Source organism: Strix aluco, chromosome 4 (genome assembly GCF_031877795.1).
Source record: "Strix aluco isolate bStrAlu1 chromosome 4, bStrAlu1.hap1, whole genome shotgun sequence".
In the NCBI taxonomy this organism is placed as follows: domain Eukaryota; kingdom Metazoa; phylum Chordata; class Aves; order Strigiformes; family Strigidae; genus Strix; species Strix aluco.
The window spans coordinates 13,921,896-13,945,488 of NC_133934.1; the positions used below are offsets into that span (position 1 = coordinate 13,921,896).

The window sequence follows — 23,593 nt, forward strand, 5'->3', positions numbered from 1 at the left end:
TTTAATATTTCTTAGATGCATTTTTGAAATTCAGAAGCAGAACTTTAAAATTAAAATTTGAGCATTTTGTAATAATTGCTTTAATTGGTACAATTTTGATAATTTACTAATTTAGATACCTTAATGTAGATAATCTAAATTAGGTAATTTAATAATCACTGATTTAAGTGAGTAATTGTTATAAGCAAAAGTGAGGAATAGTGCTGAAATCCCTATGTTTTTTATTGTGTTAAAGCATTAAAAAGAGGAGGTAATGATCATAGGCCTTTATATCCAATGAGGAAAGTGAAAGAACCCTAGTACACAAGGCTAAAATAGAGAGCAAAACTGACCAGACTTTAGGAACTGGATTGGGTTCTTATTGCTCAAGTAAATTAGTGCTTGTGCAAAAAGTGCCGCTGGAATTAGGGAGCTTGTTTAATTTGTGTCAGAGTAGTGCAGAATAGAACATACACTTTGTAATCTATAAATTATTTCCATTAGCAACTGATCACAGCAATAAGGGATTGGAAGCTTTGTCAACTGAAATAATTCCTTAAATGAGTAGAAACATGCAATTACAACAGACATTTATTTATTGGTCTAAAGTTGGTCTATAATTTCATTTAACATATTTTTTTTCTTTTTTTGAGAAAAATTCCTAGTTTGCCTTAACAGATTTTTTTTTTGTGCTTTTATCAGATAATCTGGTTATTACAGAAATTGAACACTCCATCAGAAAGATGGAGATTTTAGTTTTATCTTGTATAGGTAAATAGACTGCGTTTAAAGAATGAGATGAAAACAGTTCATGTTATCTATGGACTCTAACCATGTTATATCATTTTAGTGATTTCCTCACAGTAATAAGTACAAGCTGACAGCAAATTGAATCAAGAAGGTACTCTGAGAAGCATGAAACCATTTCCTCTCTTTCATGGTGTACATTTGAGGTACAGGCTAATCAAGTGGGTCTGATTTTCTCAACAGAAGGCACTATCCATGTTTGAAGTTTACTAAGACAAAGAATAACAGAAAATAGTCTTATGCTGTCCTTAACAAAACAAACACGATACCACATTTCATAATATTGTGTTTTCCAGCACAGACAAAATCAGTCAAAATCTGATAAGTAAGCCTGGATGATTGTTTTAAATCTGTTGGGTGCATATACTGAATTTAGATTGAAGGAAATTTAAAGCAACTCCACTGCCTTCTTCAGTGTAATGTAACTATCTCAGATATCCCTCTAAATAAGGGCCAGACAGCTTCCCATGTGCATTCTTACAGTTCATTAATTACAAGAAACTACAATATGTAATCATGTCATAATGGGACCTTTTGGTAGAGAAATGGTACTACAGACACAGAAGTTGTGCTAGTTACATTCACATGTGCTAATTAATCACGCTCAGTGTTTATTTGGATCAGATTATTATACTCAGTCACTAGAAGTGATCTTTTGGAAATCAAGCTGCCAGGTAAAGAAACTTTCTGGGTTCTGCTGGCACAATTCCAGAACCTTATTTTGAATGCTACAACTGATTATGACTCCTAAATACCTACTTTTCTCTTCTGTACCCCTTGGTTCCAGAAAAGCTTACAGGCATAGGAAGATCGGAATAAACATGTAGTTTTCAATATCATTCACACCTTAAAAGAAAATAGACCTCTAATTTTTGCAGATAACCCTTCATTTGCAAATATAGAGGATAGCTGTGAGAGATGCTGAGGACTTCCATTTTCTATTGATTTTAAGGGTTCAGAATGCTCACTGTCTTGCTGAATCCTTTTATCAGTGGTGAGGTTTTCCTTAGGAATATCTTCAGTCTGTCACCTTCAAAATGAAGAAAACAAAGATGAAGAAAATAGAATCATGGGGAAATACGGTGTTCCTGTTCAATTTTTTCATCTCTGTACAAAGCTAAACCTACTAGAGCAGATAAGTTTCCATTTTTATCCACCAGTCTCTTAAATATCCACCATCTTAAATACTTCATCCAAAAGGATGAAGTAATGAATTCACATTTTGCTTATTTGTAAACTTATGTTTATCTAAATCTTTGGAAAAAAATGGATATATCATTAATTCCTTTGAGTCTGAGCCCAGGTGAATTCACCAAACCCCTAAATTAAAAAAGATGATGTGTAGTGTTTACCAAAATAATTAAAGTAAATAGAAGTAATCTAGTGTTAGTAAGCGTAGCATTTGAGGGAAGTGATAATTATCAGTGGCAGAGCTACAGTTGGTCTTAATGAGAGCTGGCACTCCAAAAAGAAGCATTACTCTAAACTATACTCTTTGTAAGGTAGTCATTGATCCTTATTGTAGCCCAATAAAGAAAAGAAATAAAACAATTCAAAACTGAGCATTCCCATCCATTCCAATAAACTTAAATGCTGAAGATTAATATAATCCTGGTGATGGTTAGTAATTAAGCAAGAACCTTCTATCCATGCATTTAGCTATTACAATATGTAATTCTACCTTTGGAATGCAATGGCAATTCTTCATTGTGATTGTTTTCTTTATCACCAGAATGGTAAGGGATTCATGGTAGCAACTGCTTGAACTTCCATCTGTCTCTCTGTTTTATTGTTCCATCTATATTACCAATGTTTTAGAAGTGAGCCTCTTCCCATGAAGGGTGCAACAAACTGTGTAAAATAAAGGATCGAGTTTGCCACCTTGTCTTTTGTTTAAATTTTCATCTGGAAAAATGAAGGACTGGTGCCCTGAAGTCATATAATGGTTTTGCAAATCAGGCCAACAAGCATTGAATATATCAAGTTGGAAACAATCAGCTTGATTTTGCATTCTTAACCCAAGTCTATTTTGTATCTTGAACTTTACAGGGGGAAAAACTTTTAATTTGTTGCAGGAAAACAACCTCCACTTGTTAGTCTTTGGTATGTTTCTGTAGTCCTCCATTCTGCCTATGTTTTCACAACCTGTTTATTCATGGGTAACTTCAAAGCGAATAGATAGTAAGGGGGAAGCATATGCCTAGGAGTGTTGGCAACAAACTTGCAAAAATGTTTGGTACAAAGTTTTCAAAACCTCTGTTTTTTTCGTTTTTTAAATTTTTTTTTCTCTTCACACTGTTATGTTCATGTAGTGGTTAAAACAGATAGAGGGCACAGAAGCTGCACTGACACAGAAGATGTTAGATCTGGAGAATGAAAAGGTAAGGAACAATAACTAAAAATATAATTTATTTAGCTAAAACTAATCTCAAGGGGATGTGTATAAACTTCACCACAGTTTGATTTGATGCCTTTCTCTGTTTAACAGAGACTGCTTCATGGTAAAATAGGCAAGAGGTTTCTAGAACAATTTATTGCTTGTATTCTTTGAGATGGGAGGGAACTGTCAAATCTATATAGAACAGAAGTAGCAAAATATATACAAATTAGGAGACGAAGGCATAACTTTACAGAGAATATTAACCACACAGTGTGAAATTGTCTTTGTGCTCTCTCTGTGTATTAATTTGTCCGACAACAGCATCGTCTTTTTAATCTTGGGGTCATGTTAGTAGAATTGTCAAGGATATTCCTTTGCTCACTGGTATTCAGCTTCTGGACATGTTGTAAAGACCTCTTACTCCAGATGACCTTTCTTGCCTCAAGGTCTTCATGCTTAAAGACAGAATCTTTTCTCAAAAGCACTTCTGTCTTGCATAACAAACCCAGTGCTATACTGACCTTATTTTTCCATATGTTGAACAAAGAGTTTTGGAATGAGTGTTTTGTTTTATTGATTACCATGCATGCTGTGCTTCTCGTCTTCAAATGGCTTTACAAACACTGAATAATCCTTGCCACACCTTTTACAGGTAGATAAGTAATCAGCATTACATTCATCTTAAAGAACAGGAAACAGACAGGAAGGTTAAGCGATTTGCCCAGGGCCACTGAAGACATGTGTGTTTGGGCCACAATCAAAAAAAGAAGTGCTTAGACTGTGTTGTCTGTTGAGTGTAGCCTATCATACTGGTTGTACTTTAACATAGATATGATCCTTTCCACGTTTAGTATTTCTTTATTTTTAACTCTTGTTATGGAAAAATGCAAAGCTTTTGGAGAGGGAAAGTGCTCACCAAATAATGGATTCTTTTATAAAAGGAATTTTAAAACAATAATTTCTTTCTGACTTGGCTTATTATCTTCCCACTTATTTTCTGTGCTGTTTTCAAGTCTTACTCTGGATAGTCTTGTATCTATTTGTTTAGCATAGCAATCTGAGTGTCTGCATTTCCAATGATTAACTCAATTGTGAAATGAATTTAGAAATAATATTCTAGCACAACACTTTTAGAAAGGCTGAGCACTGGTTTAGTTGTCCTGCGAACCCATGTTAGGAGTTTGAGATCCTATTCTTGTTTTCTTGCCTCTTGCTTTTTGTGGCCAGCTTTTACAATAGCTTTTGCAGAAACAACACGATCAGGGCAGCTGCACTGCTATTCTGGGATCTGTTAGTAGCTCTGACCCTCTCTATAGTCTTGGGCAAGTCAGTCTACTTCTCTGGTGTCAGACACTTGTAAGCATTTTAGGACCAGGCCCATCCTTCACTATGCATTATACAGTGCATGGTCGTATTGCATCTTGTACAACAGCCATGTAGCTGTTGCTGTAATCCATGTAAGAAAATAATGTCACCTGGGTAGTCAAGGTGGCATTCAGTTGCATAAACATGGTGTCTAATGCCATATTACACTTTTCTGGAGATGTCCACAAGGGGCTAAATATGTTCTACAGGACCTGTTGGAGACCCCTACCCTTCTGGACCAGCATCTGAAGTAGCATACTCTAAAATGACTATAATAGCAATAGATGCCCATCTGTGTATATCTGAATTCCACCCCCAAGATCAAAGCCTGACATAAACTCTTGTTCTACTTTCAATATTAATTCATAGGTAATTAAAAGAACTCCAAGTTTACAAAAAACCTGAATAATAAATATTATAGTTCTTCTACAGAGAACAAATAGCAACTTACTCCTCTGAATTCTCTAATGTCTTGTATGTTGCTGCTGTCACCAACTATGAGTTGTTCTTAACAAGTGGGAGGTCATCTGCAGTCATTTTATGCACTGAGCCCCTCTCAAGCATTAATTTGCTGATCAGAATGAATTTGTTTAAAACCAGATGTTTGGAGTGAGAATTCATCATCATGGTTCATGCTTAGGTAAATTCTATGCCAGTGCTACACTGACAGCTGGCAGAAAAACTGTCAGAATTCCACATAATATGTCTGAAGGTAAAATTTGGCCAAATAAGTGACTTCACGGCAACCCCATATCCAATAAAACTAACCAGACCAGCAACATTTGATTTTTTTACACTGCTAATAAAAGCTACAACTAATCATCTTAAGAACCCTATGTATTTAATTTGGCATTTATTCTATATGTTGAGGAAATGCAAGAGTTTGATGAATAGAAAAAAGAATGATGGAAAATATTAAATTCAGTCAAAGGGCTTCTCTGCTTTCTGGTCTACTACTAATTTTATTGAGCATGAAAACCTGCCTTGAAAGAAAAGCTAATAAAATTAAGTAACTATTTTATGTTCTACTTACTATCATCCCAAACATCTAAAGGCATGTTTTGCAAGAGCACTGTCACCAGTCAGTTCTCACTTGACTATTCAGACAAGCATTTAAATGTCCACAATTTTCTTGCAGCATTGTGCTTTTGGATACTGAGTTCCACTGAGATCCCATTTTTATACATATATATTTTGTGATTTATACTTTTTTTTCCCTGTGTGTGTTTCATATATATATATATATAAAACTGTGAAAGTTGGTGATTTTTATTTTTAAAAACAAATGCAAAAAATCCATGTAAATCTTAGGTATCTTGAAAACTTCTTCAGCTCTTCAGCTAGTCACTTAACCTCTCTGGGCACCACTTTACCCATTTCAAATTGGCTTCCTGCCTTTACAAGTTGAGAACTGAGTTTTTATTTCTGCTTTGGTAATGTGTCAGGGAATGCTGCTGCAGAACCCAGCTGCAGCCCTTCATGTTCTGATTTCCTCCCTAGAACAGGCTAGACAATACAGATTAGGATTTGCCCCATGATTTCCTTAAGGGTACACACTGGATATTTTCAGAAAAGCCATAAAGTGCCCTCACTTGTGTTTCTCTTTTCCCTTCCTTGGCTTGCCCTGTGCAAGTTATGGCTGTTGGACCACATGCATGCACATTCCCATTCACCTTTCAGGTGTTGTGTGCACTTCTGTCAGGTCAAGGCAGGTTTGTACACTGGTGTAGAGGTCTATGCTTTCTAGGTACCACTCGTTAATATGATACACGTATTTTAAATACTAATATTGTAAATTTGAAATTCCAAATATCCTTAGGATGAATGTGGTCATTGGCTATAGATTTGCTGTCACGTGGAAAGGTCACATAAAAATGATGGCATTTATGATTCTTCATGAATTAGGATAAAGAACAAACACTCCCTTGTTTTTATTATTGCTCAGGACCTGTTCAGTAAACAGAAGGGTTATTTAGAGGAAGAACTCGACTACAGGAAACAAGCTCTGGACCAGGCATACATGGTAGGAAAAGAACAGTCATTAAATTTTCATGTTTGAACAGATTTGATAAAATACAGGTTGTTTTTTTTTTCTTTTAATTATAAACAGGGTTCTTTTTTAATTGATTTATTTTTCTGTCAGACTAGGAAATAAAATATGGAAATAAATGGAGACTTAGGAAATGGATTTATAGAAGTGTAATGTTTTTGCATTGCATTTTTTATTCTAAAATATGTGAACATCTTGTTAGTACATCTGGAACGGGAAGAGCTGGTTTATGTGTGCACAAAACCATGACTGGTAAAATACACCAGAAATTACTTTAGAACTTTTCCTATATTGCTTTTCCCTAAGCATTTGTAAATATTACTGCTGCTAACTTCTCCTAAATTGGGAATGCCTGTTCCTCCTACGCGATTCTTTCCTGTGCGGTCCTATCTAACCTTACCTTTCGTAGTTTTCAAAAGAGACGCTGCAAACTTGCCTTCTCTCAGGCTAAGCAACAATTAGGAATTATCTAGGAATTAGTAAAACTGCACACCTAACTTTGTTCATAGTGAGACTTCAGGGAATCAAAATATAATGGCCTGAAGAATTATTTATACATTGTAAATATTTCTTATGGAGAAGATATTTTCAGAAAAGAAGCAAAGTCAAGTGCTCAGAGCAGATAACAGAGATAAAAGCAAACAGGCTCTATATCTAGCGTTGTGACCTTGGGCAAGCCATTTAACCTCTCTGTGCAGCTGTTTATGCATCACTAATATGGATAGAATTACCTACCTCACAAAGGTGTTATGAGGGCTAAAGGGATGTTGTCAGATGCTCTTGATCCAAATATTGTCAGTCTGGATGATGGTTTTTAATAGGATCATACTAACCTCACTAATCAGGGAAACACTCTTTACTCTTGGGAATACTGTTCTCCGTGTGAATGTAAAGTTCTCCTGTGCTCTCAGCTTTGCAAAGTACTGCAGTTTTGGTTAGTCCATGAGAATCTGGTTAGGAATCTGGCAAATGGCAAGAGACAGATGAGGGATTAGTATACAAGCGTTCCTCTCTTCATTGTTTATGGCAACTTGGAACTAAGCCAGTGATGTAGACTTTGAGCAATGGATGGCAGGACAGTAGAGCCAGAGAGAGGGATACAGTAAGATTTCTGTGTTCACAGTTCTCCCTGTGGGCTTTTGATTTTATAGGATGGCTTAACAATTCAGTTGCAGTTGAAGGGAATCTGTTAGTTTACATTAATTTTGTAACATTCAGCGTCAGAGGTTGGGGTTTTGTACATATTGAGCACAGACCTATCATCTGAATCTTTTTTAAATAGAAGAAATCAATCATTTACTAGAATGGGAAGCATTGCCTGGGTGTAAATCAGTGCTGGAAGGCTACGTGCCCTCTGTGTGGAATGCTCCTCACTGCTCACAGCTGCTGCTTTCTGTCTACCTGTCTGTGTCCGTCCTTCCCTCTTGCCTAAGCCTTCGCTTGCTAGCCTTCTCCTCTAGCTGTTGGTGGGTCGTTTGCTTGCTGGATTCAAATGGCAGCCTGTCTGTATGTGATTTGGGTTGCATTAGAAAATCCAGGAGCTGGAAGCCACGCTGTATAATGCCCTGCAGCAGGATCCAGGAAGGTGGGCAAGCGAGTCGCTGACTGAAGCCCAGAGGGAGGATTTGCGAGCTGCAGTGGAGAAGGTGCGGCGGCAGATCCTGAGGCAGAGCCGTGAGTTTGACAGCCAGATCTTACATGAGCGAATGGAGCTGCTGCAGCAGGCACAGCAGGTAAACCTGGTTCTCTCTCCTCCCCCTTGTTGGTGTTGCCTCTGTGGTTGCTGCCACTGCCCATACAACAGCATCACTTCACCCTCACCTCGTTGAGTTACACTTAGTCTACTCTTTGTGTTGCTCCCATGTCAAGGAGACAAGCAGTGTTAGGACCCGGTTGTGTTGGGCATGGTACACACACAAAACTAGTCACTGTCTCACTACAAGGTCCTGTTGCACAATCTGTTTCATGTGTGTATAACCACACAGTCTTCCACAGGACTGACTCCGTGGGGAGCTTGTTGCAAGTTTAATGCCTAAATTAGAAAAAGCCAGAATGAAGGTTGTAAGAGTATAGCACTCATATAAAAGAGGGAAGGCAAAAGCTGTAATTACAGGAGTCATTTTTTTTCTCCCTTTTATTTTTTTTTTAGCTATTTCTGAAATCTTTTAAAATAAATTAAAAAAAAAGAGGAAGTCATAGGAAGTCTTTTAAGAGGCCATTTGCAAACCTTCATGCCTTTAAAGTAGTTCAGAAAAGCCTTGTCTGTCTAAGGCACTTCCTTAAGGCAAATACTGACAACTTGAATTTGGGCAAGTTCCTAACAGAACTTGTGGTAATAATTTACTGAAGAATCATTTGGTAGGATTGCTGGTTTTTCTGGGCAAAATGTTCAGAGAAAAGAGAGCTGCATGTCTCAGAGTGTTAATTATTCCAGCAGGAATAATTGTTCCTAAGGATTTTGTTTCCTCTTTATAGTAACCTCTGGAAGATGCAGCCAGATGTCTTAGATCTGCCCTCCACTTGTTCTTGCTACTTTCAGTGCAAACCTGGAATCATATACTGTAAATGCCAAACTCTACTATGCAGATGTGTTCAGGATGTTATCTCAGTTGCTGGTTCTGGGGCAAGAACTGTGTTTAGTTTAGTTCAAGCCTCTTTCTGTTCAGGTTGGCTTTGTAGGTGAATATAGACCACAGATGATGTAATGTAGTGACCTGGCACTGTTGTGTTCATCTCCTGTCATCCTGCAGTGATGAGAGGTGCTTATGGTGCCAGTGTTAGAGCTGAGCTCTGACTTCCAAGAAGTCTCTTTTCTCTTGCTCCTTCACTGTGTTTGCTTGGTTTGGAACATGTAACATTGAGGTCAGGAGATGAATTTTTTTAATTGGTGTCAGATCAACAATGGTGTACAGAAAGCTGGATAAGGTAAACACCAGCTGGTGCTAAAAGTGTCAGAAAGAGTAGAGTAAATATATGACATTTGGTAAATAAGGGTGGAGTCAGAAGTTACTAGCTTAATGTTATTAGTGTATTGAAATTATTAGTGTATTAGTGTGTTGAAAATTTGTGAGAGTGGTGTTTTGGGTTTTTTTTGCCAGCCTCTTAGACAGTCCAGTTTCCTAGCCAGAAATTAGGGGTTTAATCTGGACTGTGTTTCATTTAGTCCCATGGACTGCTCACTATCAGTCAGAGCACTTTAGGTGTACATCTGGAGCACATCTTCAGTTAAATCCAGTTCATGTATTCACAGATTGCTCCACAACATAAAGTTAAACACTGTGAGTGTGGAAGAAAACTTTGCTCCTGCTCTGAACAAAAATGCAAGCATAAACATAACCTCATTAACCATGGGTGTTTAAGTACCTGTCTCCAGATCCATTTTATACTGTGTCATTAGAGTTTTGTGTTGTGCCCACCTCGTTAGACATGCTAACGTTAACAGCCCTGCAGGACACTTTAAACTGAATTCTACTGCTTAATAAGGAACTAAGTATTTTAGTTATCTATTTTTAATCCCCCTTATTAGACAGGAAAAGCAAAGGCAAAGATGGTAGTTAATTTGCCTGAGGTGTGGGAGATTAACAAATTGCATTTGAAATCTTCGCTCAGTTTCTTCTTCTCAGTTGTTTTCTTCTTGAAGGTTGTATTTGTGGGTCCTTATGGGACCAGTGATCCACAGTGATAACCTAGTTGTATGCAAATGTCCACAGCTTAAAAACAAATTAAAAAAAAAAACCCCTAGCATGAATCACAGGGCTAATTCTCATAGAATTACATTCATCTACACTAGCAGATGACAGCAGATGAAATGCTACAAAAATGAGAGTATACCTGTGTTGGCAGAATCCTAAGGTATGGATGAACCTGCTCTAAGTGTAGTACATCCCTAGGTGCTACATTAAATGAATCCCCCCTTTTGCTGACATTGTGGCATTGGCAAGCACTTTATTCTGGCAAAACTGTAGTCTAGGCCTGGTCATATTTGTACAATCTGCAGTGTCCTTACAGTATGCACCACCCTTCTTACTCTGCTGAAGTGGAGATTACAGAGAATGATACAACAGCATGATGGACCTGCAAGACTTAATACAGAATGCCCTGGTTGCAAACACTTTCAAACTTTCCCTGAAACGGAAACCATGTATTAAAGACTCAAAATTCTCTGAAACTCTGGAAGTTTGATCACTTCCAGAAGGCCTGCTTCTTTTGCTTCCATTACCTTCTGGTCTGCCTGATACAAGGGCTTCAAAAGAACAAGTCTGCTTATCCTGGCAGGCTGGCTACAGCCTTCTCTGAGCCAGAGTTTCTGTGTCAGACATACAGAGTAACGGTCCAAGAAGATCTGAGGATGTAGAAGTTGAGTTCTCTCCTTCTGCATGTAAATGATCCTTGACCATACTGCAGGATGCAGAAGTGGCAAGGCATGTGATGAACACTGCAGGTAGGTCTGCAGGGTTTCATTATAGGAGAACTGCTTCATGCAAAGACTTTCAGGATTTAGCTCATGAGATGCTGGTTTTATAGAGCAGGTAAAAGTTCTTCCTTGGGAATGTACTACCTGAAAAGAACAGGCACATGCATAAGAGAGTGGGTAAACGTCCAAATGTGAGCCTCTGCTGCTTTATGTGTGCTGCTTTGTCCAGATATAAAGCCTTAGTTCTTAGCCAATGTGTATTCACTTTGTTCCAGTGAAATAAATGTATTTTAGGATGGTAGGCCCTGTTTTACACCGGTAGGCCTGTTCATCTTGGTCATGTATAGCCCCACATTACTATTGTTTATTAGCATATCAGTGGAACCATTTGTGTATGCCCATTGTGTATTAAAGAAACCAGGCCTCTGTGGAGCCAAATTAGACAGACTGTGTGATTAGATCTGCTTGCTAAGGTATACAATGCTTTTATTAAACCCAGAGTGCAACATGCAGATCTGGGGGACAGATCCTCAGCTGAAGCATGTTGACAATACTCCCTTTAAGTCAGAGAAGGTGCTTTGATTTACACCATCCTCTCTATTTGGAGAAGGCAAAATATGTTAATTAAAAATCTGTCATGAGCAGCTTGTGATATTTGCTTCTAGCCATAGGGTATGTGCAGTTCAATTGCTATTCCTGCATATATTGCCATCAAAAATGTCTCATTGTGCTACACTGTTATTATAAGCTTTTGTAAAACAGTGTCTGGTTTATTTTTAGCACAACTTCATTTAAAAGTAACATTTGTGCTTTAGTCAGTGTAGTGGCATGACTTTTGTGCATTTTGGAAGATCACTACTACCCAGTTCTGTTAAGTGTAATTTTACATATATATATATGCACTAAGCCATTTCTAGAGAGAAAAAGGTGTTGGTGTAGCTATAAAAAACATCTCTGAGAAAGAATATTTCAAATGGAACAATACAATGTGTTTCTGAATTAGTGATATCAACTTCTTAATTAAGCAAAGTCAACCCCCCACCAAAGAAAAAAAACCTGCCCCCCCAAAACAACACAAAAAAAAATCCACACAGCATCATGGTTAGATCGCCTTAAAAATATATTATGATTGTGTTATCTGCTGAAATTAATAAATAATTAAAGGCCAGATTATGCCTTATATAAACCAAATGGGACCTATCTTGAAATATATTCCTGTTGATTTGACTTTAGCTGCTTCTGGAGTAACAAACTGTGGAAAGTGGTCAGAACCAGGCTTTAAATTAGGATATATTAATTCAAATTGCACTGTTGGTAGTATTCAAAAGTGCAGAACATTTATGATAGAAATAGAATTTATTCTGACTTCATTTTAAGTTATTTTAAATACAAAGAGAAGCTGGAAAATCCTTGAAGGACAGCAGGTTGACACACATTGAGTGCCAAAAGTGGTTGCTACCAATCAGAAAGTATATGACAGACAGATTTTATTAATGTAACCCAATAATTTCACAGAGCAGTCTTGTCTTTGTACAAAATTGTAAGAAAAAAGAAATAGAAAAGATGTGTTAGTTAATTGTGTCATCAAAAAGTGTGAAACTTCTTTTTTTGCTTTGAGTTGTATTGCAGTACTGTTCTAAACTGGGGGTGTTCTAACTTGAGTCAGAATGTTCTTAGGTGGAGCTCAGTTTTGCAGAATAAAACAAACCATCACTTAAATTCTAGATCCGAATATAATACATCCGTGGAATGCTGATGACATCCAAATTCCAGCTCTAAATAATTGGAATATGACTGGAAATATTTTAACTATGTTCTCTTTAAACTATATCATTTACTCCTATGACCAGGTTGGATTATCCATCGGTAATAAAAGCAGAAATTACCACTTTATTTGCACATTTTACTAGAAGGCATAGGACAATCCTTTAGGACAAAACAGGTATAATTCAAAACTGACCTCTGTATGTCACTGCCATAAAGAAGAACTTGCTGTAAATGTGGTGCCTCAGGCACATTTTTCATGTACACCAAGGAAAAGTCAGAAGCAGTGATGTCTTCTTTCATCCTGAAATGTCAAAATATAAACATAGCTTGAAATCAAGAAACACCAAACTAATTTCCTTCCCTAAATTTTTGGGTTTTTTTTCCTCACCTGAAGAGCCAATTTCTTACTGCTTATAGATCAAACAGAGCTATAGTGGATGCCATTCCTCCATGAGTTGTCCCTGCTCTCTTGTAGTTAGGACACCTTTTTCACACTGGGAGAGTAGCTGGTTTACAAATCAATAGGGTTGGATGTCACCATATCTATAAGATCCTATTGGCTTAGCTATTTGAAATACATTGGCGTTTGTTGTTTTTCTCTGAAAAACTTAATTTAAAAATTTAATTTGTTAATACATTAATTGCCAATGTGAAGTAGGAACCTGAGATTTGCCACTTGATATACTATGGATGTTCAGGTAAAGCTTGGCTAAATCTAGCAGTTGTTCTTCTCCCTTTTGCCGTGTAATCTGTTATAGTTGATAGACCATCTATTTTTCACCCAAGGAGAATTATTAGGGTTTAATGTTTGACTGGGAAGGTTCTTGGGAAAGGAAGAGAGGGAGGGAGATGCTATGCTCAGTGTACCTCATGGATAAGCATGAGGAGGTGTTGTCTTAAAATTGTCCTCTTTGGCACATTGCCATATGTCAGAGAGGACAAATTAAAGACAATACCTCCTCTGCCATGTTGCCTTGTGCCAGAGAGGCTGGCTTGGTCAAACACACAGCTTTTATCACACAATTCAGAAAGTAGGTAGAAGTATTACTGCTAAGGTTGTTTACACAGTAATAATTGGGGAAAGTCTCAGATCATTTTACATCCAAATCTGTATAGATACGATCTATTTTAAATCTGAAGTGTTAAGGTGCTATCAAAGTTCATCCCCAGCTATTTACATACAGCTATACATGAAGAGAAATACATAGAACAACCAGTGATTTATTTTTTTTTGCAATTACTGATGCTTGCAGTTGAGAAATGTTCTATGTTTTGCTCTTCAGCACATGCTAGATTACTGTTGATAATGCATTTTTTATATTCATGAATTGCTCTTAAAAGCAACTGATATCATAGCTTTCTAACTGTAATCTATATTCATCAAGCACATCATTACTAGGTTAATCATAGTTGACCTGTGGTATTGATCTGTCATGCAGGAGTGAATGTTGAGTCTTTCAAGGCATCATTGCTGCTATAATGACAACATCACAATAAACTTCTGTAATTTCCCACAGATGACATGCATGGAGATCAGAGATAATTTTAGTAATTTCTATATGTTTATTTTACAATGTTTCCTTATGTATGTTTTCTGCATATTTAGCCTTCAGATCAAACCACACCCGCTTTACTAACTGCCTTAGTGATGCTTCTTGTCTGAATAAGTGATGATAGCAGGACTGATGTGTAATACCTACAAAATATGTCTGAAAGGTCTGCTCCCTTTGTCTTAAACGAGGTGTGATTGAGGTTGCACTCAAGTTAATAGCAACTGTATGCCTTAAAGCAGTATTAGAATCAAGTAAACTCTTAGCTGAAGTTTGAATGCTGAAATCCTCTCATCTGAAATCCTGAATACCCTGTGTTTCTTAGGAAAGACCAGTGGGAGCTGAGGAAAGGCAAGTCTAAAAAAGAAAGTGTGAAGTTTGTTATAGAAGGGAAGATTGAATGTGTTTTCATATGCACAATTCATGCATATATCATGATAATTACTTACATGAAAATTTGCGATTTAAATATTAGAATGTAAAATAATCTAAATTTAATGCTAAATAAATATTGCATGATGCTTTTTTTTTTTCCCACAGGTAATGAGTCTAGGCTGCTAAGGAGTCAATTTTGAGATGTTGAATGTGTTTTGTCTTCTGAGTTCACATAGACTTAGGATAGCCATTCTGTGTATATACAAGGCTAATGTGGCTTTAATTATTGTTTTTCCTGAATAAAAAGCAATAGGACTGTTGATATTCTTCTGTTAGATATCAATGTATGATGTAATTTTACTATAGCATAAATTAAACTATCAGTCTTAAAAAAAAATCAAGTTTACTAGTAAATATTAAGCTATATCTTCATGTATGTATAGTCATTCAGCATCAGCTTATAACAAATAATTAAGTTAAATGCATTTATATGCATTTCTTTTTTACTACTAAGACCAATGTGACTGAGTACACATCAACTTTCATGCTGAGAAATGCATCAGTGCAGCTGCTAAAAGTTTCATTCTCCTCAAGAAGGCAAATAAAGAAACTACAAATGCATAATAAAGATTAACAAGAACAATTCTCCTACTTCAGTAACTATTAATTGGATTATCATGGTTGAGACTGCAGGACACAGAAAGGAATGAAACTTTTACCTGCTATGTTAAGAAAGACCTTGGTGAGATTCAGAGAGGTATGGTGTATCCAAAATGATCTACTATTTATCATGTTTAACTGGCTGAAATTTATATTAAATTTTCAATCATAGAGCAAACCAAAATGGCAACAGAAATAGCTTAAGCTAATGCTGTTACAGTGCGCTTACTTGTTTCCTTATGACCATTATGCAAAATCACATTCTAGGAATATGGGACTAAAGGGAACATTTGGATTCCTGAATCCAGAACCCTAACAGTAGCAGATCCAACAGCTTGAGTAAATGCATGTGGCAACTACTTATGCAAATTGTAAACACAGTAGAGGCTTTTAAACAGCTGTTAAAATGCATTAGATTTTTAAAAAAATCAAGAAAATAATATGTTTATTTTCATAAAGGAATTTTATCCATCAGCTTAGTGATTTGAATAATAGCTAAAGGCAAGTCAGTTTATATTCATCTTTGTTTAAATTTATACATGTAACATAGTTAAGCTGTTCACATTATTGAAGATCTTACATACCTGTGTCTTAATAGTGTTGAGAAGCTGCTTAAAATAATGATATAATGAAACGATATAGATTCTTCCCTTTGTCAGATTGATAAAATATTTCACTTGCTAAATTTTACTGCAGAATGAGATATGTTCTTGATCATAAGCTGTCTTCAAAGATTCGAAACACAGTTCATGTCTGATATAGTCCATCCATGGTGCCTATCCTGTAAATACACATCAACCTGAACCTTTCCAACATTTCAGAGCCAAGGCTCTAAGCAGCTTAGCAAATCCTTCTTTGTCTGCTTTGTGCTAAAATTATCACATTGTTTTCTTGGATTTGCTGATGAATGTAAATCCAATAAGAGTGTGTTGCAGGAACTATTAAGGTGATTTCTAAACCTCCTGAAAACACAACATTCTTGTGTTTTAACAACTACAGTAGCATGGCAAGGAACATATTTTGTAGCCAGCTAAGCTGATCTTGATGTTGCTGTCAGTAAAACAGTATGTTTATTTGGATGGGCTCTTTACTTACACACTTATCTAGGAAACAAGAGCATCAGTTCTGCAGCTTGACACCTATGTGAAGGATGATGTGGTCATCATTTTCTGACAGATGAAATTTGTCACAGAAGTTCCTTCCCTGGTAGCATTTTCTCCATTTGTTAAAGCTTCTTGAGCTCCTTGAAACCATCCAAGGTGTTGCTTGAGGACTGTGAATAACTGGCTAATGCTATGAATGAATTGGAGAGGACAAAAGGCTTTGATGAAGAAGTCCTCGTCATCTAGACCTATCCAATAAACAGAAGGCACTGAAATGCTCAGAATCTGTGTTTGCTACTAAAAAGGTAGCTGGGAGATTGGGTCATAAAACCCAGAATGTGTGTGTAAGGGACCATGTATTGTAGAGAGACATGGTCCATTTGTCATTAGAATTTGAGGTATCATGAAAGAAAAAATAAAACAAATGAGGAAATAGGCACATTCTGGTTGGTAGGTGGGGGATATTTGGACCTAATATCTTAGACTAGTAGGGCACTTCATTACATCTCAGATCAATTTTCTTTCTTTGTAATGCTGAAGTTCCTCCCATGCCAAATGCTCAAAATGATGACAAATCATTACTGGGCTGATTTATTACCTCCAGCAGAAAAATGATAACTCTGAAACTGCAATTCAGAGCTCACTGAGCTCAGTGGAAGGATTTCCATCTATTTCAGCACTCCTTTACAACGGGTGCTATATTAATGGAAACAGTACTTAATGTAGATGGATTGCTATTATAACACAAGCTGGGCACACATACTTCATGTGTACTGTGTGGGAATGCAATTAACTTTCCTTTTTTTTTTTTTTTAATAGAGCAATTTTTTCATTTTGGCTAAACCATTCAGTGATGTTAAGTAATGGAAGTGCAATAGTGTTATTTCCACTATTAGCCTCATTGTTTGTACTTCTTTGCTCCATAATGAAAGATGAATTTTCTAGGCCCGTGTTATTGGAATTTCTGTTAGTGATAGTAGAGTAATATTTCCAGACACGCATCCAGCACCATTGCATTTCACCTAAACCTCAATTCCTCAGACATCCCAGAGATGTGCCTTTCAACCCTAAGATTGCAATGTAGTCACAGGAGACAGACCATGCTAAAAATTACAGAAATTTGCCTTTTGAAATCAGTACCTGACTGGTACTGATGCCTAGCTGGCAATGCAGTAATATCATTCCATTAGACCTGGCCTCTAAGTTGAATGGTCTGCAAGTAACCCATTGCCTTTAATTCCATTTTTAAAGTGGTATCATCCCTTTTTTTTGTACTTTTGTACAAGGGATTCATGGCAATAATGAATTTGCATCTAGGGTTATCTACACTTTTACTGAGTTTGGATGTATTTGGAAAACAACCGTTATCTCTAGGGAAATTATCCAGCTGCCAGGAAAGATGAGCTGTAGGTGCAGACACCTGAATTGGTACCGCGTAGATCAACTCAGGCAACATACTACCTATAGAGCAATGCTTCATGCAACCTTGGAGACTCCCCTTCTGGAGAAATGTCCAAACATCTGGGAGTAATAATGTTGTGTAGTCCCATCTTGGTGTTTCAGCCCTCTGTTACCTCAGAAAGGAAGATCTGACTGTCTTAATTTCCCTACCAGTACTGGAAGATACACACTAAAGACACTTGCCATCCAAGTTTACCAAAGTAGTTGCTTAAGTGGATAATTGCACTTCAAGAAATGTATCCTGTTTCCCAGAAAGATGATCTTCCCATTGTGAGGTGAAAGGAAATGAGGGTTATGAGTGTTTAGGAGGAATTTTCTGCACATTAGGAATCTTCTGCTGAGAAAAATGTTTAATTTCCCACTTTTGGGCAATTTGACAGCCCTTTGTGTTTGGGAGCTCTCCAAGCATTGAACTGAAGAGGAGGGGAAATGACTGATGGTAAACTTCCCTTTTACAGCTCTGTGTTGTGGTAAATAGTGCCCATGTTAGGAGTGCTTTATCAGACTTTCAGTCATACGCCTGTATCTGCACAATAGACTTCCAAAGGAAATATATGCTTTATCTGCCTTAACTTTCTGGATGTTCTCTCTCTTACCTAATTGTTAGCATTTTTAGGTTGTCCATCAGGATTATAGCTGTGCCACCTACCTTTGTATATAAAATGTATATGTAACTACTATTAAGGAAAAAATATAATGGAACTTAAAAGTCGGTTCAAACTGCAGTGCAGTAATAAGTAAGGCATATATTGTACATCTTTAGCATCTTGGTTCTGTAGCTGTCTGGAAAGGCAAAGGGGTTTCACAGGTGAGCCTCACTCCTAACAGGGCTGAAGTTGCTGTTCCAGCCATAGCTTGGCGGGCAGAGCCATCTGCTGTTAGCTCGGTACAGCAGTACGGCCCGCTCAGCCGCTGCTGCTTTCTGGCTGCTTACAAGCACTTCCTCAGAAGTGGCAGGAAACTTCATTGCTAGTGGATAGATGTTTTATCAAGTAGGTGCCTGCCATACTGAAATGGATGGTTGTCCAACCCTCTTTCCAGAACTTGGGAGAGCTCCTTGTGGTTGAAGGTAGTAACACGGAGTATTCACAAATCTCCCCATCCATCCTCCAGAAGATTTGTGGGGTTTTATTTGCTATTGTAATAAATTCAATGACAAATTAGTATTTGTTATTTTGGCGGGTTGGTTTTGAATGCAGGTGAGGTGGACAGTGTTGAGAATCCACGTCCCTAATGTCTGTGCTCTTCTCTTTCATGGCTGCATTCTCATTGCACTATATTTGTCTGACTGTGGCTCTTTGTTTGCCTACAGTAATTCCTTTGTATGGCCTCATGGTTTGACAACACTGTTATTCTCATGAATCCTGTCAGTCCTGAAAAGGTGCGCTCATGTGACTGAGGGCCAGCTATTAACTGTAGGAACACAGGAATTGCTAGAACCCTGTGTAACACTGCTCTATTTTGTCCCTAATCCTTGCTCTGAGTGTGACCAGTGCTAGGGTGTTTAAAGGAAACAAACACTGTGCTGGTTTTAGGTTGTCTTTCCACATCTTCTATCTGTCCCTTTTTAAAAAAGAAAATAAAAGAACAGCCTGTGGCTTTCTTCTTAACCAAGACTTCTCAATGTTTTGAGAGCAAGATACAATAGATTTGTTGCTTCCTTGCATAGTTTTTTGTGCAGTTGAAAATGCACTGGATTTACCCTGTAAGGTTCCTGCGAACCTTGTCAAGGATAGAGATGAATGCATCTTTTATAGCACAACTGTTATAACTCTATATGACATATTAGGAAAAGCTTGGCTTACTGATCATCAATTTATGCCCTGAAGCATTAAAGTAAGTAGAATTTCTTGGTAACAATAAAATAGTTCTACATTTGTTGTCAAAGTTATGCTTTTGCAAACGTAAACAAATCAGAATTCATTGAAAGCATCCAATCAAATGTTGAAAACCTGAGAGTGAGTCCACATCTTCTTGATTCTTGCAAATAAAAGGAACAGTAGATAAAGATGTACATGCTTATACTGAATCTCAAGCAGTCCTGCCTTTGTTCTTAATATGTGTAATTTTTGTGTAATTTCCTTCTTGGTAGTTTAATATAACCTTTGACTGAGTGCCATCTCTTACTACTTCTAGAAGATGCTTTTTTGTTAAAGCTAGGATTGTTGCATGTAGCTTACATGTATTTTTTAAAGTCATATTTTGGAAATTATTATCTTTGATCAAGATAATGCTGTAAATGCAGATAGGTACAATGGGGGAAATAATTATTTTTATCTGTTAATTACTGCATGCAGATGTAAATCTGCTCTTTTCCTGCCAATATACTGCATATGTATGTATATATTTTTAAGGCTATCTCTCTAGTCAAATGGAAAGAAATGAGTTAAATCAGATTTTTTAGGATATATAAATAGCTGAGCTAGGCTGGTTATCTTCCAGTGCTGACCCTGTGCAGTCAGAGGATATTGATGGGAATAGCTACACCCACTTGATTCTCCTGGATAATCCTCCCTACAGAATCACAGAATCATCTAGGTTGGAAAGGACATTGAAGATCATCTAGTCCAACCATTAACCTAGCACTGACGGATCCCAACTACACCATATCCCTAAGTGCTATGTCAACCTGCCTCTTGAACACCTCCAGGGATGGGGACTCCACCACCTCCCTGGGCAGCCCATTTCAATGCCTAACTACCTGTTCTGTGAAGAAATACTTCCTAATATCTAGCCTAAACCTTCCCTGGCACAACTTGAGGCCATTACCTCTTGTCCTATCGCTTATTACTTGGTTAAAGAGGCTCATCCACAGCTCTCTGCAACCTCCTTTCAGGTAGTTGTAGAGGGTGATGAGGTCAAATATTCCAGGGGAAAACAAGTAAACAACTAGAAGTAAATGACCGCAAGCTTTGATACCTGATGGAATATTCCAGTCCATGGCTGTGTTTTAGAACAAATTCTGACCTGTCTAGGTTTTAATTCTTAATTTCTGTAGTAAAGAAGTTGGTTACAAAATCTTACTCATTTGCAGTGTAAGTCTTCTGTCACTGCGATTTTCACTCACATAAGGGGAATACTAGCTCTTTAAACACTAGTCACCTCACTTGAACATATTATCCTAAGGTGGTAAGTCTGGAACAGGTTTACTTATACACATGTATACAGGTAAATATCTGCCCTACAGACTATATCCACCTGGTAGATATCTGCCTTACTGACATAAACCTAGTTTTGAGGATATTTCATAGATTTTCACTGCTAAGAAATTCAACCCTATGCAGAGTATTCCCTTTTAATTGCTAGGTTGTCTTGCATTTAAACTGATTTTTAGGAAAGGTTATATTTCCTCACCTTAAAACTATTCTCTATCTTTTGTCTCACAAATTTAACAGTTATGATGGGTTATGGGTGAGAATTGGAAAACAGAAACCTCAACCCTTTCTTTTTTTTTTTTTAGAGCTATTCTGAATAGCTGGAGAGAATAGCTGAATAGCTGTAATCTTTTGAAAAGATTAAAAATTCATAAGGGAATAATAACATCTCGATTTTTACTTAATTAACAGAATTCCCAAATCTGAAAAATGCTGTCTTATCCTAATTAACATGTTCTTTTATAAAAGGACACTTATTGTAAACCCTGAGGTGAGAAAGCCACCAGATGTTTGGGGGCTTTTTTATTTTCCTTTTTTCTGGAGGAGAGTTCTCAGCAGATATTGAAAAAATATCTCACATTATAAATCTTGAAGGTGAAAATGGTATTTAAAAATGTTCCTTCTCTCCACTTATCTGTCTCTTATGGTCAAATTTTGTCACAGAACATAGCAGGACCCCCAGAGGTTTGAAGTCTGTCACTCAGCTCTGGGATATAGGTTTAAGTAGGAATCAGCATAACTAAAGTGAGAGAAACAGGAGTGTATCCTGATGGACCAGAGATCTCAGAGGTGATTACATCTGCCTGCTTCTCATCCCATGGCTTTTTACAGTGATCGTAATATTCCTGGTACATACAGTATATGAAGATAATCGCTGGAGAGATAGACTTGCCTTGAGCACGGAGTAGATGAAGTATAAATCAATTCAAATGTAATATAGGAAAAGCAAAATTAATACAGCTGTGCTTGGGGCATTTGTTACTGTCAGCAAAGCTGCATGTACTTGTGTCACACAAAGGTAATCTGGTTTGTGCTTTTATATTATCTTTTATATTATCTATATTATTTTATATTATCTGCAGCATCATCCAGTGGAGGTTTTGACTGACTTACTCTGACTGCATAATATTCAAACCAGTCATTTAAGCAAAATTATTATTTTTTTTTAAAACCAGCAGCAACAGTAACAAAGCTATTGTTGTGACCTGTGGGCAGTATTTGTGTGGAGAGTAGTATTAGAGTAGATGATAATTTCTCTTTCAAAGTTCATGAACTGCTAATAACTTTAGCTATCGTAGGCCAGGCAGAGGTCAAGTAGTTAATCCCAAAAAAAGCTGATAGTATAAAGCTGCTCCTTGATTCCCAGTGGCTGCTAATTAGTAGGAGATTCCAGGCTTCCACCTATAAAAAAATTATTTATGAACCTACTTTATCTGTAACAATATACTAAAAGTGTAATAAAATGCATCTTCTTAATGTAGAAGCCCAGAATTTATTTTTTTTTTTTTAAAAAGCATAATTTATAGAAATGAAACAAGGGAACAGAAATAAGATAGGATATGTGGACCCAACAGCAGTCATATTTTTGGAGATACTTTGTGGAACTGAACAAGGAAAATCCTTAAAATTACAGAGAGCTACACTGAAAGAAACATTCCCTCTGACTCTGGTGAGAGGTGACTCTGGTAATAGCATGGAGATGAATCTCTGGATGGTGTTTTGGTGATGAACTGAAAATCTGTGTGCTCTGTTTTTCTGATATAGCATGACTATGCCAGAAGCATAGTTATGTTTTATAGGAAATGAAAATAGAGAGTTAAAATGAAATGTAATAGTATAATCTGCTAAGTAAATAGAAAAACTTCCAGCAGTTGCAGAGAAAATAGTGTTCTATTTCTAAGAATTGTGCTAATTGGAATTGTCTGTGTATGTATTTTAAAATTATGATTAATGAGTAGACTTCATGGTAGTAAACATGATGGTCTGAATGTGCAGCTTGTTTAAAATGCCATGGTTTCATGGAAACATGGAGCAATTGTGCCACGGACACATCTAATATAACTGTAAAGGAAGTGTTACATTAATAATGGACATTTGTTCTCTTTTTAATCTATTTCTTATCTTTTTGATGTATATACTTTTAAAATTAGATATAATAATGTCTATTTTGCTTTTTCTGTTCCAGCGAATTCGAGAACTAGAAGATAAAATAGAACTTCAAAAGAGGCAACTCAAAGAAATTGAGGAAAAGGTAAATAAATGCTTGAGTGATGCCAATGGATTTTATTTTTCATACTAATTTATTTTTCTCTGTTGCATTGACATTAATAGTACTTAACCTAATATCACAAAATCTCTTTTAAAACAAGATTAAATTTGAGTTCAATTTATTACTGCGTGAAATGAAGCTCTGTCCCTAATCTGCTCAAAATTATTTGCTATCTGGATTTTCTATCAAGTACAGAAAGGAACGAGGGGGTCTGGAAAGACACTAGACTAGAAGGGGAAGGATTTACTGTGGTTTAGA

The 23,593-nt window shown here is 36.8% G+C and overlaps 1 protein-coding gene and 1 long non-coding RNA gene across 16 annotated transcripts in view; one reads left to right on the forward strand and one right to left on the reverse strand.

Moving 5' to 3' along the window:
• JAKMIP1 (janus kinase and microtubule interacting protein 1) overlaps positions 1–23,593 on the forward strand; it is a 246,635-nt gene that overhangs the window by 135,042 nt on the left and 88,000 nt on the right. For 11 of the 15 annotated variants that reach the window (XM_074822088.1, XM_074822099.1, XM_074822100.1 and 8 more), the window contains 4 exons: positions 3,099–3,167; positions 6,477–6,554; positions 8,111–8,314; positions 23,252–23,317. In XM_074822088.1, the coding sequence (XP_074678189.1) occupies positions 3,099–3,167; positions 6,477–6,554; positions 8,111–8,314; positions 23,252–23,317 (417 nt within the window). Of the gene's footprint in view, positions 1–829; positions 903–3,098; positions 3,168–6,476; positions 6,555–8,110; positions 8,315–14,852; positions 15,043–15,201; positions 15,674–23,251; positions 23,318–23,593 lie in introns of those variants that run through there. The other 4 variants (XM_074822094.1, XM_074822093.1, XM_074822097.1 and 1 more) reach the window with 4 other exon arrangements.
• Positions 553–16,724, reverse strand: LOC141922619 (uncharacterized). Its single transcript, XR_012623025.1, has 3 exons — positions 15,932–16,724; positions 12,956–13,063; positions 553–1,816 (listed from the first exon to the last, which is right to left on the reverse strand). It is a non-coding gene; the product is annotated as an uncharacterized LOC141922619 (long non-coding RNA).